At 36.7% G+C, this 16036-nt stretch overlaps 1 protein-coding gene across 3 annotated transcripts in view; it reads right to left on the bottom strand.

The window, feature by feature from the left end:
* Window positions 1–2106: 2106 nt before the first annotated feature.
* Window positions 2107–16036, bottom strand: part of LOC127416430 (trafficking protein particle complex subunit 8-like) — a 90089-nt gene continuing 76159 nt past the window's right edge. For all 3 annotated transcript variants that reach the window (XM_051655794.1, XM_051655795.1, XM_051655792.1), the window contains 4 exons: window positions 15030–15131; window positions 10732–10874; window positions 3580–3669; window positions 2107–3442 (listed from right to left, as the gene is read on the bottom strand). In XM_051655794.1, coding sequence (XP_051511754.1) covers window positions 3208–3442; window positions 3580–3669; window positions 10732–10874; window positions 15030–15131 — 570 coding nt within the window. In that variant the 3' untranslated portion in view covers window positions 2107–3207. The remainder of the gene's footprint in view (window positions 3443–3579; window positions 3670–10731; window positions 10875–15029; window positions 15132–16036) is intronic.

Below are 16036 nucleotides of genomic sequence, written 5' to 3' on the forward strand. Positions count from 1 at the left end.
CCAAAGTGGCATTCAACTGATAACATAGTCAGGACATTACTGATGTAAAAAACAGCACTATCACTGTTTGAAAAAAGTCATTTTTGATCAAATCTAGACAGGCCCCATTTCCAGCAGCCATCACTCCAACATCTTATCCTTGAGTAATCATGCTAAATTGATAATTTGGTACAAGAAAATCACTTGCCATTATATCAAACACTGCTGAAAGCTATTTGGTTCATTAAATGAAGCTTAACATTGTCTTTGTTTTTGAGTTGCCGCAGTATTCAATAGACTGGAAAGTCTTAAGGTCAAAATTAGGTCAAAAATGGCAAAAAAAAAGAAACAGCTTTCTCTAGAAACTCGTCAGTCAATTGTTATAAGGAGGAATGAAGGCTATACAATGCTTGAATTTGCCAAAAAACTGAAGATTTCGAACAAAAGGTGTGCACTTCAGTCTTCAAAGATAAAGGACAACTGGCTCTAACAAGGACAGAAAGAGATGTGGAAGGCCAGATGTACAACTAAACAAGAGGAAATTACATCAGAGTCTCTAGTTGGAGAAATAGACGCCTCACATGTCCTCAGCTGACAGCTTCATTGAATTCTACCCGCTCAACACCAGTTTCATGTACAACAGTAAAGAGAAGACTCGGGGGTGCAGGCCTTATGGGAAGAATTGCAAAGAAAAAAACACTTTTGAAACAGAAAAACAAAAAGAAAAGGTTAGAGTGGGCAAAGAAACACAGACATTGGACAACAGATAATTGGAAAAGAGTGTTATGGATCTTAAACCCATTGAGCTTTTGTGGGATCAGCTAGACTGTAAGGTGCGTGAGAAGTGTCTGACAAGACAGCCACATCTATGGCAAGTGCTACAGGAAGCGTGGGGTGAAATGTCACCTGAGCATCTAGACAAACTAACAGCTAGAAAGTCAAGGATCTGCAAAGCTGTCATTGCTGCACGTGGAGGAATTGTTTGATGAGAACTCTTTGAAGTAGTTTAAGAAGTTCTGAACATTTTTTTTTTCTCAAATTGTAATAGTAATTTTTTACGTTAATGTCCTGACTATACATTGTGATCAGTTGAATGCCACTTTGGTGAACAAAAGTACCAATTTCTTTCCATAAGAGCAAAATCTGCACATTATTCCAATCTTTTGGCCACCAGTGTATGTCCAATAAGTAAATAAACAAATAAATAAGTCCTAAGACACAAGAGTTGTGAAAATTAGATGTGATCTAGGAGCTTTATACAGTGCACATCATTTACTACAGTAAAATGGAAACACTGTGAAGAAATAGAGAGAAAAAGCGAAAGAATCATTCCATAGTGGGGATAAAGTATATCGTTGTTGTACCATTTTCAAAGTGTGTATTTTTACTGGAAACAAGCCAGGAACTAATAATCACTGACAGAGTATCCCAATCCTTAGTAGATAATTTAAAGCTATTTGAAATATTAAAAGTTGATCCGATAAAAGACTGATTTACGCTAAAGCAAAGTATGGAGCAGGAAAATAATAAATTGCTCATTCCTCTAAACAAATATGTGGTTGCCTTGTTCCATCAAGGACTCTGAAACTTGTCACATTGTTTTCATTGATGTTTCAGCTGTCAGTGGCAACAGTGTCAAGTGATGTTTGAAGTGAGCAGTTTTCTTGTCTGCCAACATGTATGTTAAAATCCAAGCAATAGTGCTGTCAGCTCAGGAGATCAGTAGCCCAAGATAATTTTTTGTAGACTAACCAAGTAGCCATCTCTAGCAGTCTATCATTACATGGAGAATGCAAAACTAAAAACACAATTTCTCTGACAGAACCAGGCACACTGGATGATTTAACATGTGAACTTACGTAGAAGACAAGAACATTTATTTTTAGCCAGATAGTTTTGGAGCTCTCCATTTTACATTATAATTGTTAAAAGCAATAATAATAATAAGATGCAAATAAATCTTAAAATAAAAAAAAAATAAACATCACATTCATCTTTAACACAGCAAGTTTAATTACATGCTTCCCAGGAATGGAATATCAGGTATATGATACTTTCCAAATAAATCAATAGAGTAAATTGAATCTTTAAACCAAATGTTGACGCATAAGAAGGCAACAAGTCAGGTTCTTGGTTACTGGTTACATTTTATTCTATGTACAGTAATTTGTTATAAATATAATACATCATTTTTTTCAGAAAAGCAGTCATGTAGATACATTTAAATAACAGTTTAATCATAGGGGTGGAGACAATGACAGAGTGACAGCTGAGGTGGTGGGAGAGGACAATTGGTTTGTAGAAAAGAAAAAATTTCCAGTGAAAACTGCACAGCCCACTCACACAAAGCCGCACAAACATACAAAAAAAAACACTCAAACAGGCAGGGTCTTTTACCCTCTAGGTGCCATAGTTCATTAGTCTCTGCTGTTTGATTGGGAAAAACACGGATTCTGCTATTTCCTTATTGGGTTACAAACATTAAGATGGCTCCTCACTGGACTACACTGATTCCACTGGCTTCTCATGAGGTTGTAAAAATTCCACTTAACTTCGTATTAACTTGGATTTTTACAGCCTCGCTGAATGAAGCAGAATATGTTGTCCTTTCAGCAGCTGAAATGGTATCAACTGCAGGCTATCAGGTTACAGTCTTTAATCTGGTTTTAAGATGGCATTGGAGAGATGTTTTTTGTTACTGTGGCAACAGAGCAGTGTGGATAACCGTGAGCAGGGCAGTATGAGGTGGATACGCAGCCAATTAGTTAGACGTTACAACATGTTTGAGATGTGTGGGTAAATCACTCAATATTTTGAAAAATTTTAGTTCTAAAAACAAAATGCCTATTTCATAAAACAAAAGAGAATACGTTCAATGATCCATGGTGGACATGGGAGATAAATTAACATGGGGGGAAAAAAAAAAAAAAGATCCAGTCACACCTTAAGTGGAAGATTTGCATTTAAGACAAAACATCTAGAGTCTGTGTTTAACCTCACCATTGCAGACCTTACAAGCACATCAGATGCAGTATTAGGTTGAGATATTTGTGTTCAAGTCTTTTTTTTTATTACTTTCCCTCGCACAATTCGTTTTTGCAAGAAGTAGAAAAATCTTCCATTTTTCTGTCTGTTCCATTTCGAATATTTAGCTGGGCCAAGGGAAGAGGTCTTTAGAGGATGTAGAAGAAATGTTGGATCAAAGTTGAGGTAACATCGCAGAGTTACTCAAATGTTGTTGATGATAATGAGCGCAGGCATGGCGCTCTGCTGGCTGGTCTCACACATAGCACTGGTATGTGCCAACTTGGCAAAGACACGGGGTGTGCCCAAGTTATAAACTCCAGCCTGGAAGAAGCAGGCTTTCAAGGAAAGCAGGTAAACCTCTTGTGCTTGAAGTTGCAATTTATATTGGGTCTGCCCCAGCCAGGTAAAAGAACCATGCACTTCCAGTGACTCTGGGCTAAGAAAGAAGAGTGTGAACAGATAAAACATGAACACAAATACATAGACTACTTATAAGTACAGAGTCCCCTTGTTTCACACATTTCTAAAATGTGGACTTTGGGCATCAATGCACAAGTAAAAACTAAGATGTACCTGGTTGTTTTATGTCGCAGATCAATGATGACATCTACCCGAGCCAAGGAACAGTTGGACAACATCAGGGTAACAGGTATCATACATAAACTGGAAAAGAAAACAAAAAAAGAGATGAGTAAAGAACTAAAGTTGGGGTTCACATGAAGGCCTAAGGGGCTGTTCAGACCAAATGCGCGGTTGTGCTGATAAAACATTTTTTTTAAAAAAATGGACAGTGCAACCGATGCACCCTATAAGCTGCGCACACGCACGGCGCATACTTCTGTTGTTACTCCCGTGCAGACGGAAAAAAAAAAAAAAAAAAAGTGTGGGAAAACTAATGTGCATGCTTCTCATCTGTATCCCTGCATGTTGATATGAGCCACAGAAAGATGTTTTGTGAAGTTCTTGTGCATGTACATGTATTTGCTTTTCAAATTATCCCATCGGACGATTATCTCCTTTTAAAGTGGCACATAACCGTTTAAGTTTAAAGTTTAAAAACAGCGGTTAATTGACAGGTGGGTAGGCAGCGCTTCACTGCTGTTTGAATGCATTCGAACGGATGAACGTTTACACGAGTTCAATGTGTTCACGTGCGATTTCGACCATTAAAGCCGCCTTTTCACTGCATCCGACAGACGATAGACAGGAAGTAATTCATTTCCAATGGAGAGTCGCACGGGGGCTGCGTGAGGTTCCAACCATCTCCGGATGCAACATTTTCGATCTGAGCCTCGGCTGCATTAAAATATTTCAACTCGTGCGACTAGACCGTATGCGACCGCCTGACCGGAAGTGATGTATTCATGCAAAACTATCAGCATGAAATGAGAAATAAATATCAATAGATTTTTTTCCTAAACGCCTGATACTTTTGTATTTTGGACAATTAACAATGTAGAAGTCACAAATCATTGTTTACATTGTAAATATCACAAAAAAAGCTTTTGGAATTACAATAAACGTGTGATTAAATGTGTACATGTGTCATTTATTTCTGCACATGCAAAACCTACACATTTAAAATCTATGAATTTCTGATTCATATTAGCTGAATTAGGGTTGTTGTTGCTGTTAATTATCATAGTATTAACTATAAAAACAGTAATAATGATACATAATAAATACTGAGTGAATATTAATCATGAATTTTATTGAATTAATTAATCTGCTCAACAAAATCACACACAGTAATGTCATTCTGAGGTAAACCTCTGGTAGCTTCTCCTTCAATTAACAAAATCCATTGCGAGCAAAATGACAATTCATCACGACTGGCACTAGGGAGAGAAATACGATAGTCGTGTGTGAATGTCGGAGACAGTGAAAAGGCGGCTTAGGCCCCAGCACACTTATGGAGAAGTTCTTCGTTCAGAGGTAAAACAGCCCTCTACACAGAGAGTAAAATCACTCGTATATGCGACCGAAATCCATGCTATGCGACTAAAATTCAGATTTTATTCGCCAGAGCTTGAGTTGTTTAGTGGCGAAGAAGAACTTGAGCGCCACAATCCTTTTACTGAACAAGGCGGCGGCGATTATGAAGCTGGATTCAGTCTCATCTTTTTCAGTGTGTTGTGTCTCATGAGCGTGCACTCTGAAGGTAATTGACCTTATTTGGCTGCAGTGAGTCCAGATCGATGTCGTGATCGCACTGTCTCCGTCACTTTAGTTGAGCCCTGGAATGTCACTGACATTGCATTTAACGATGTCAACTCTGATTTTGGTTAAACTGTTCATTCTCAACATTCTCCTTTTTAAAGCATGACTACAGACCAGTAACATGCCTGCTGAACGTCTGTTAGAAGGTAAAAGTGTTGCAAAACACTAGATTTTAATCTGAGAACGTGTCCAATAAATATTTCAAGCAAGTCATACACATAAAAGTCAAAGTTTCTAAAGACAAGACCTAGGCACCCCATTTTCATTTCATGTCTCTTTTAATATCCTTTGTTATTTACAGTCAGTTGGTGATCTAAAAGATAACGACACATTTTTTCTAATCATACATTCTCTCTTGTTAATGTGCGCTGTGCTCACAACTGTAAACACTTCTCTTAAAAAGACAGTACCAATTTAGCACTAGTTATACATATCAATGTAAACGCAATGTAAATCGCACAAGTGCATATAAAAACATTCAACAAAATGTAGTAAGTGTAATAAACGTGTAAATACATGAATATTTAAATAATAAATAATAATAATCATATATTATGAAATATTTTTCCTTCTGAAAACACTAAATATGAAAGAATTTCACAAATACAAATCTTTAACAAATCTATGGAAGGGTTTGGTTATTATTATTATTATTTTTTATTGCATAGTAGTTTTGATATAGAAGTCTTTATTATTAATTCCATTTTCATTAGGTTCCAACCTTTTTTCCCAACCATTCAATTTGTATGAAATGTCAAACAGTGACAGCTTGTATCATTATTAAAAATGCAATTTCATGACATAATATAAATTGATAGAATGTGAAATTTGTACATTTGTAAAGAACTAAAATTTGATTAAAAGGATCAAAAGTGAAATATGAAAATAAATGTACAATCTTGCATACTATATTGCGTGAAATCAAAAATCTGAAAAAGTTACAAAAATTATATATCAATATTTTTCAGCATATTAAAAATATTTGATAATATATCTTGGTAGTTATGTATTTGCTCTTAAATGGCTCTATACTCAGTTTTTTACAATTCCTGACATTTCAGTTAGTATCACTACTTTATTTTAAGAATGTGAAATGTCACAATAATAGAGAAAATTATTTATTTCAGCTTTTATTACTTTCATCACATTCCCAGTGGGTCAGAAGTTTACATACAATTAGTTAGTATTTGGTAGCATTGCCTTTAAATTGTTTAACTTGGGTCAAATGTTTTGGGTAGCCTTCCACAAGTTTCTTCACAATAAGTTGCTGGAATTTTGGCCCATTCCTCCAGACAGAACTGGTGTAACTGAGTCAGGTTTGTAGGCCTCCTTGCTTAAACACGCTTTTTCTATTGGATTGAGGTCAGGGCTTTGTGATGGCCACTCCAATACTGTGACTTTGTTGTCTTTAAGCCATTTTGCCACAACTTTGGAGGTATGCTTGGGGTCATTGTCCATTTGGAAGACCCATTTGCGACCGAGCTTTAACTTCCTGACTGATGACTTGAAATGTTGCTTCAATATATCCTCATAATTTTCCTTCCTCATGATGCCATCTATTTTGTGAAGTGCACCAGTCCCTCCTGCAGCAAAGCACCCCCACAACATGATGGTGCTACCCCCATGCTTCACGGTTGGGATGGTGTTCTTTGGCTTGCAAGCCTCACCCTTTTTCCTCCAAACATAACGATGGTCATTTATGGCCAAACAGTTCAATTTTTGTTTCATCAGACCAGTGGACATTTCTCCAAAAAGTAAGATCTTTGTCCCCATGTGCACTTGCAAACTGCAGTCTGGCTTTTTTATGGCAGTTTTGGAGCAGTGGCTTCTTCCTTGCTGAGCAGCCTTTCAGGTTATGTCGATATAGGACTCATTTTACTGTGGATATAGATACTTGTCTCCCTGTTTTCTCCAGCATCTTCACAAAGTCCTTTGCTGTTGTTCTGGGATTGATTTGCACTTTTCGCATCAAACTACGTTCATCTCTAGGAGACAGAATGCGTCTAGTTCCTGAGTGGTATGATGGCTGCATGGTCCCATAGTGTTTTATTTATCGCCCAGCCCTAATACCTAATGTACTTTTTTTAACAGCCAAAAAGTGTTTTCTTCATCAAATGCAGTAGATACACTAGGGCTGGGCAATATGTAAAAAAATATTTTATCGATAATCGGCTTAAAATATATCACAATATCTGACTATATCGTCAACCCCCCTACTGAGGGCCAGTGAATATTTTTGCTTTATTAGTTTTACTTTAAAAATAAAATTTATTTATTGATACACAAAAAACGTAGAAGACATTTCTAAATTAAAAATGCACTTTAAACGAAAAGAAAAATAAATTAAAATAACAAAGTGATCAAAAAATCTTATATAACCACCTTCCCAAATCCAAACATTTACCGTCTCCAACCATCACATCATTTGCCATCACGATGCATGTTAACCGCGAACTGCTCCATGGAAATAAAGCGAACTAAACTCACAGCGCCTCCTGAGATGATCGGAGATCATTTGCAGCATTCTCATAGGCAACATTATTCTTGCAAACAGTTTTCAGATGAATGAAACAGAAGAAAAAAAAACCCTTTACATGCCCTTGTTCCACGAGACAGGTTCGCGCTGCACACCACTGAACAAACAGCGAATCAGACGCGAGCACTAACAGCTTTTCTTTTGTCTTTTCTTAAAAATATAATAAAGTGTGTTTCTTCAAGCATGTGTCTTTGTCTAACAACATAACAGTCACCTGCCTGTATCGGGTAGATGAGCAAAATGAAACACGCATGAAATACATGCATTTGGACGAGCAGCTCTCGAACTGGATTCAGTCTTGTCGCATTTGGTGGTGGCGGGTGCTAATTTCACACCCTGGACTGGGCTACTGTTTAATATATTTGGTGACTTCCCAGATCCATTGTTTTGCCTTTTCCCTATATTGTCGATCGTCATCCGTTAATGATTGTCACTTGCAAGATATCGTAGATATCCCATTCTATCGTCCTATTGCCCAGCTCTAACTAACAGTACGTGAATTTGGATGCAGCAAAAAATTATTTGCTGTTTGTTAAGGTCGGCTAGGACAAAACCTCAGAACAAAATTAAAACAATAGCTTTTACAGCATCACACCTGGTTAGGACACAGTGTTAATGTCAGTTAATTAGACCTTGGTGTTTTGAGGTTTGGGTTTGAATTAGTGCTGGGAAATTTAACGCGTTCATTTCTGCGATTAACGTGTTAAAAAAAAATGAATGCAATTAATGCAGTATCTGGTTTTTCCCCTCCCTGAGCCTTAGTGAGAAGAGAGACAAGTGCCTCAGGTTATTCCTGGCAGGCTACTCAGCCTTACATTGTGAAAAAGGCCCAGCAGAGGTTGTACTTCCTTCGCCAGCTGAGGAAATTCAACCTGCCACAGGTGCTGTTGATACAGTTTTACTCAGCAGTCATTGAGTCTGTCCTCTGCACTTCAATAACTGTCTGGTTTGGTTCAGCTATGAAATCAGAAAACAGAAGACTACAAAGGACAGTTCGGACTGCTGAGAGGATTACTGGTTGCCCCCTGCCCTCCCTTCAAGAACTATACACTTCCAGAGTGAGGGAAAAGGCTGGAAAAATCACTCTGGACCCCACTCACCCTGCCCATTACATTTTGAACTGTTGCCTTCTGGCCGACACTTCGGAGCTCTGAGCACCAGAACCGTCAGGCACAGGAACAGTTTTTTTCCTCAGGCTATCCATCTAAAACAGTTAAATTGCCTCATTGAGCAATAACTATGTGCAATACACAGTTTAGTCTTTTTTATATTTATCCAACACATCCAACCTCTTCTGCCATTTCATTCCTCTGAGAAAAAAAAAGAAAAAAAGAAAAATCATTTGCACTGTACATAACAGATTTGTATTTGCACTGTACATAGATTTGCACTACCCATGTGTACGTATGTATATAATTAGTTTTATTTTTTATTTTTTTATTATTATCTATGTCTTGCCGCTGTATTTGTATTGTTGTACACTGGAAGCTCCTGTCACCAAGACAAATTCCTTGTATGTGTAAGCATACTTGGCAATAAAGCTCATTCTGATTCTGATTCTTACTGCTCCATATGGTTAGGAATAGGGTGGGAGTGGGGTCATGCTGCCTGCTTGCAACAAACAAAAGGCATCTTTCACTAAAATTCACTAATGTTTTTCCCCACTTTCTGTGGCTAATTGGCATACATAAATTTTTAGGACGTACACACTCGACACGACTGCACATCCTAGCCCAAAAACTAATTGTGTGGAGCAGTGCACGTTTCGTTACATGCGAGGCATGTCCCGGGTATAATAAACAGGGGAGCGGATTTACTGTATGGAGAATGAAGACTTTGCATGAACCAGGCGCGCGAGAGTTACAGGCAAGCTGCTGTAAATGCGCAACTACTGTCGTCTGAACCGGTTTCAAATGCGGAACCACGAAAGAGAGACCCTGCGTGTGCACGTGATAGAGACTGAAGGATGTGTCCGTTCAGTGAGCTGCAGACAGGTACTGTATACTTGTAGAGACTGAACAGCAGCCAGAGAAAATAATAATTTTGAGATTTTGAACTTCAGCAAATTAAACCTCAGCATTCAATATGTTTTATATCTGTATATATAGTGTTTAATAATGCATTGTCAATGTACAGTATACTTAAGTTTCTCTTGCCAATAAAGCTTGATATGAATTGAATCTGCCCATTTGATCCTATTATTAAAGTCCACTGGAAAACACCAGAGGATTTTGCTCAACTTTTAATAACAGCATTATGCTTTCCTAAGAGTGAGAAGCAATCTCACTGTAACACAATAACCCTAAGCTGTCAGCATGACCATTGATTTTATGGCACATATACGTATACTTGTATCAAAGATTAATACCTGTAAAATTGTCTTATTAACTCCTTAAAAAAACCTGAACATTTGAACATGTAAATTTATATTTAAAATAAATGATAACTAACTTTTAAGACAAGGTATAAATGAAATATATTTATGATGATTTTTTAAATGTTTGTTGTAATGTATCATGTACCATAATTTATTACAATTGTGCGATTAATTAGTTAAACATTTTTATCTATTCCCAGCCCTAGTTTTAATGCAACAACCATCCTGAACTGCCTTAGTTCAGAGGAGTTTATGTTGAGTGTGTGCCTTTAGAACAGTGATTCATTTCCGTGCATTTGCTTTACATTTCGGTTCGTTTGCTCGCCACTGACGGAAAGTTGGTTCGCACGAAAACACATGACTATGAGTGATCACCTCGACCCAATCCAGTTTATCTCCATTTTTCACATTTTCACACAGACACACCTACTTTCCTTGCACCACTGCAGAACTAGGCCAGACAAGCGCTCCTCTGGGCGTAACGGTACATGAGAACATTAGTGTATATCTGTGTGAGTCTTATCACCATTTTGGCTATCCAACTCAGGTCTCTTTAAAGGGTTTCAAGAGTGTTTGTTTGTGCTTGCTTTACCTCTTTTGTGGGAAGGGATGATCATAAGACTCGGGGTAGTGGAGACAGGTCTTTATGAGGTGCGAAAGCTCTTCCAGAGAGGGCTTGCTTACAGGGGGTGGAACGTCAGGCTTAAACTTCAGAAGCACCATCTCCTGAGTCTCCTATTTGACAAAAGGATCATTTTCATTAAATTTGAAAGCCTCAGGGAAACACCTCTGCTCTAGCTGAGGAAATTGCTTTGTTAACGAAAGCTTTTCACTCGCTGTATTCAGAGAGATGTGCAGCAGTTTGAAGTGTAACTAAGTGTGTGCGCAGCTGAGATAGAGGGACAAAGTAGACGAGACAGAATAAGCACAAAAGGAAAAATATCGCACAGGCTCACGTGTTCTATAAAAATACTTTGAGATCAACATGTGTGACGCAAATCCCTCACATGAGGAACTTCCTCTGTGAATGAGTGTTGCTATGCAATGGCGCGCAGAGAGAGGTGTCAGACCGGATGGAATCTGGTCCACAGAGGGAGAGAGTCTTACAGAGCAATTGAACAAATGAAAGAACAAGTGAATGTATAAGGAGCTTAAAATTGCACTATGGAAGACTTTAGTTCAAATGAACAAAAGTTCGTTATTGAGTCTGTACATAAAATATGTGTTCAAAACCCTGTCCTTACCCTACCCCGATTCAATTGATAAGCCTACAATAATGATTTTTATTTTGAGCTGTCTGGTCAGATCTGGGGCGAAATCGCAGGCATATGTCATTCATCCTTGCCTGTTTACGTCATGTCTGTAAGCACAGAAAAGAAAGGCCGGCTACTGTGTTGCGTGTGTGGCGGCTAGGGATTCAACATCTGTTCAAGGTATAGTTCACCCAAAAATATTATTAATAATTCTCTCATAATTTACTCATCCTTGTGTCGTCTAAAACTCATATAATATTCTTCTAACACGGAACACATACAAAAGATATTTTAATGAAGATATCATGTCTGTTTGTCTATACAATGCAAGTGATTGACTACATTTTCAAGCTGACCAAATTTTCAAGCTCTAAAAAAGGTTATAAAAGCAGCATTATCCATAAGACTACAGTGGTTTAATTCATGTCATCAATAATTTTTGAATAAGAACAGACCCCAAAATATCTCCTTTATCATTACAGATCTCGACATTAAAATACTCAAGCAGCATTATCACAACATCCCTTCTCGTATGCATTCTAATAGCAAACTTATTCATTTTATAGTGATGTAAAGCTTCCGAATATTTAATATGTTGAGATGAATTTGAAGTGCACTTTATGTTGATGTATGTAGCGTATTAGTGCAGGTATTAAGTTCAAATGTTATTTAGTAACTAGAGAAAATGTGTTTCTTTTTTTTTTTTTTGTTAAGGTCCCTGACGAAAATTAACCATGGTTTTACTATAGTAATATTGTAGTAACCATGACTGCTGTCACCAAGTTTTCCTGAGCAGAAATTATAGTTTTGATACAATTAACCATGGTTTTATAACAGTAATACTGTAGTTTCTATATAGTAACCATGATTTTACTATATATTGTAACCATGAGAGTAACCATGTTTATATTGTGGTTACTATGATTTTTCTACAAGTGCCACTGTTAAACTATGGCTACTGTTGTAAAACAATGATTGTTATTTAAGGGAAAACGTGTTGAAGTGCTTACTAAATATCTTGGGACAACAATATCAAATAGACGTGGAGGTGGGCTCTTTTGACTTTGGGCCTGTAAGCAACCTCCAAGAACTCCCTGGTAACCACCTAGAACACTCTAGCGTTGTGGCAGCAAGTTTTGCACAAGCAAACACCACTCACATTTTCTTCAGAAGCAGCAAAAATCTAGTTACTTTTTTGTTTGGTGCCACTAATGGCACAGAAATTACACACTTAGACTACACACTCATTTGTCATTGTGTCTGTGAGAGACAAGAAAGAGGAGTGATATTTGTTAAGTGTTCACTTTTGTTAGGCAGATCAATGACAAATTACATCCTCGATTGTTTGCAACAATGCAGTTCTCAAATTTTTTGGCCTCTGCAAAAAGTATCCAGGTGTCAACTCAAGAAGTATCCAGGTATAAAGTCACACACAATGATGAGTTTCAAGGTCCACATTCTTTTTATCTTGCCTTGCACAGAGTGCCAAATAATCTTCTTTCCAACCTTCACCTTCAAGAAAAGAGTTGAGAACTGTTCCTCACATAGCAAGGTCAGGAGACTGAAATCATTTATTTTCTTACATACAGGCTCTGACACACTCTCTTTATTTAAAGCACATAAAAATGACTTGCAGTGAGAACGTCAACGAATGTGTCAATAATTCCATACCATTACTTGAGCTACACAGAGAGTCAAACATAGACCTGATTTGATCTGTTCTTTACTCTTTGGCCTCTTTACCATGTACTGGTCAGATCTCAGATGGAACGAATTGGTAAGGAATGTTTGAATAAAGCATGCCTTCAGTGGGTGGAGAGTTATTTTTCAAGTGCATTAGTGCTGACTGAGCTGATTGGCAGAGTGTGTTTTAATTCAGTGCTCAAATTAACTGTGGAGTTAACTGTCTACAAGCCAGTGTTTGGGGATGTTACTTTGAAACCATAACTTCTCATGCCGAGATACTAATTAGGGATGAGCATTTTGGTTGTTTTGCCGCAAAATGCTGTCTAAAGATTCGGAGGGAACACAGGAACATCAGAAATTAGACCGTAATTAATGACTAATAATTGGACTTTTAAGGGACTATTTACGGTCTGTTTTGGAATGATAAGGTATTTATTAGGCCTTTGTTCGCTGATTTCTTACACTTGCCCAATAGCCTCTTTACATTTTTTTCCTAAAAATTTACTTATTAGGTAAAAACAAAAGATACCACAAGTGCTAGTAAGGTGCAAAATACATCCTTTATAGGTTCTAATTACACTATGTGAATGTGCAACTTATAAGTATAACATAAATATAGAAGGCAGGAACTTTTGATGTATATTGTAAATAGCAACAAAAAGCATCCTCTTTGTGCTAAGGGCAAATAGTGTTAGATGCTATTTTCACCCCTAATTAAATACAACCATACAATAAAGGGGCATCACTGCAGCATGTGTATTGTGTTTAATTAGAGTCCCACAGACATCTTACACCAACCCCTACCCCTAAACCTAAACCTAACCTTCCCTGCTTTGTTGAAATACTATATGCATTCTACATGTATTTCATACGTATAAGCCGAAAATTCACACAGAGTACTGAGAACCTATAAAGGATATATTTAGCATCATACTAGCTATTGATATGTTTTGTTTTTAGCTAAGAAATTCAATGTTTTGACAAAAGCAAATATAAAGGAGGCTATAAAGCTAAAATAAGAAAACAGGCTTAATAAATACTTTATAATGCCAAACAAGTCCATAACTAGTCACTTACAAGTGTAATTATTAGACGTGAATTACTGTATAATTTCTGATCCTTAAACTAAAATGTTACCGAATCAGAAAGCAAGGTGCCACCGAAAACAATGTCGTAACCAATTGCAAATAAACAATGAGGCCCCTTTTTGATAGTTGTTAATGAATTCAATGTGTGAAATATTAAAAAAAAAATTAAAAATCATGCAATTACGGAGTTTTCATGATCGATCACTGATGTTGCTTCTGACCACTCAGGTAATCATACCCATCCCTACTACTCATAATTTTAACTAGTTCAACAATAGTCAAGCCATCCCTTTCTTGAAGTAGTTAGCTAGTCTACAATCTTCTAACAAAAATGTTTTAGGGGTAATATCTTTTTAAATATGACATTTCAGATTATATAACTTTCATTATAATAAGCCTGCTTATTAAGACTATTTGAATAATTGTATAATATAATGAAATATTTTATATTCTTTTCTTTGTCACGCTGAATGCTATGGAAGCCTTGAGAAAAGAATATAAAGAGAGAGAGAGAAAAAAAATGAGCATGGCTATGCTATTTTATTGCTACCCTTGCTTTATGTTTAGCCGATTGAGCACTTGACCCATGTTAAGACGACATCTTGTTCCGTCAATTAAGGACACTTAAAAATAAATAAATAAATAAATAAATAAATAAATAAATAAATAAATATTTCTCATGCGTGTACACAAATATAACTCTTCGAGTACCATTGAAAAGGAACAGCAGTCTTCTGAGAAGTTTGCACTAGAGGAAGTGACTAAATCTCAATTTATTTCAGACATCATTTACCAAGAACTAACATAAAAGAGGTTGATAGGATGAAATAGAACCATTGTGAGACATTGTGTATATGCAATACCTCTTTCTGTGAGAGTGAGCAGGCCTCTTTGCCAATGGTTTGCAGTGCAACATGAAGTTGGCCCTCTAAAATGAGCTGCTTGTTATCCTCAACGACATACGCCTAAAACAACACATCATATGATTAAATTAAGGCAGCATTTACCTCAAATAACAAAATACAAATCAAAATAGTCATCAGCCTAAAATACTTTATAGCTTAAAGGAATAGTTCACTCAAAAATGAGAATTCTCTCATCATTTATTCACCCTCATGCCATCCCAGATGTGTACAACTTTGTTTCATCTGCTCAACTCAAATGAAGATTTTCAGAAGAATTTCTCAGCTTTTTTGGTCCATCAAATGCAAGTGAATGGGTGTCAAAACTTCAAAAATCACAAATCACCATAAAAGTAATCCATTCGACTCCAGTGGTTAAATCAATGTCTTCAGACGTGATATGATAGGTGTGGGTGTGAAACAGATCAATATTTAAGTTCATATTTAAGTAAATTCTCCTCCCTGCTCAGTCAATCTACACTTTAACTTTCACATTCTTCTTCTTGTGTTTTTGGTGATTCACATGCTTCATGCATATCGCCCCCTACTGGGCAAGGAGAACAATTTCTAACAAAAAAAATACTTAAATATTGATCTGTTTCTCACCAACAACTATCATATCACTTCTGAAGATATGGATTAAAACATTGGAGTCGTTTGGATTGCTTTTTGGAGTGTCAAAGTTTTGGCACCCATTCAGTAGCATTGTATGGACCTACAGAGCTGAAATATTCTTCTAAAAATCATAATTTGTGTTCTTCAGAAGAAAGTCATACAAATCTGGGATGACATGAGGGTGAGTAAATGATAAAATAATTATTATTTTATATTATATATTATATTATTTTTGAGTGAACTATAAATATGCCAATTTTTTTTTCCTGAAATATGTGATTAGATGGGAAAAAAAGTAACAGGCTAATTGGCTGGTAACCTTTAAGAACAAAAACTACAAACATAGTTTAAAT

This window comes from Myxocyprinus asiaticus, chromosome 25, assembly GCF_019703515.2.
Source record: "Myxocyprinus asiaticus isolate MX2 ecotype Aquarium Trade chromosome 25, UBuf_Myxa_2, whole genome shotgun sequence".
Lineage (NCBI taxonomy): Eukaryota > Metazoa > Chordata > Actinopteri > Cypriniformes > Catostomidae > Myxocyprinus > Myxocyprinus asiaticus.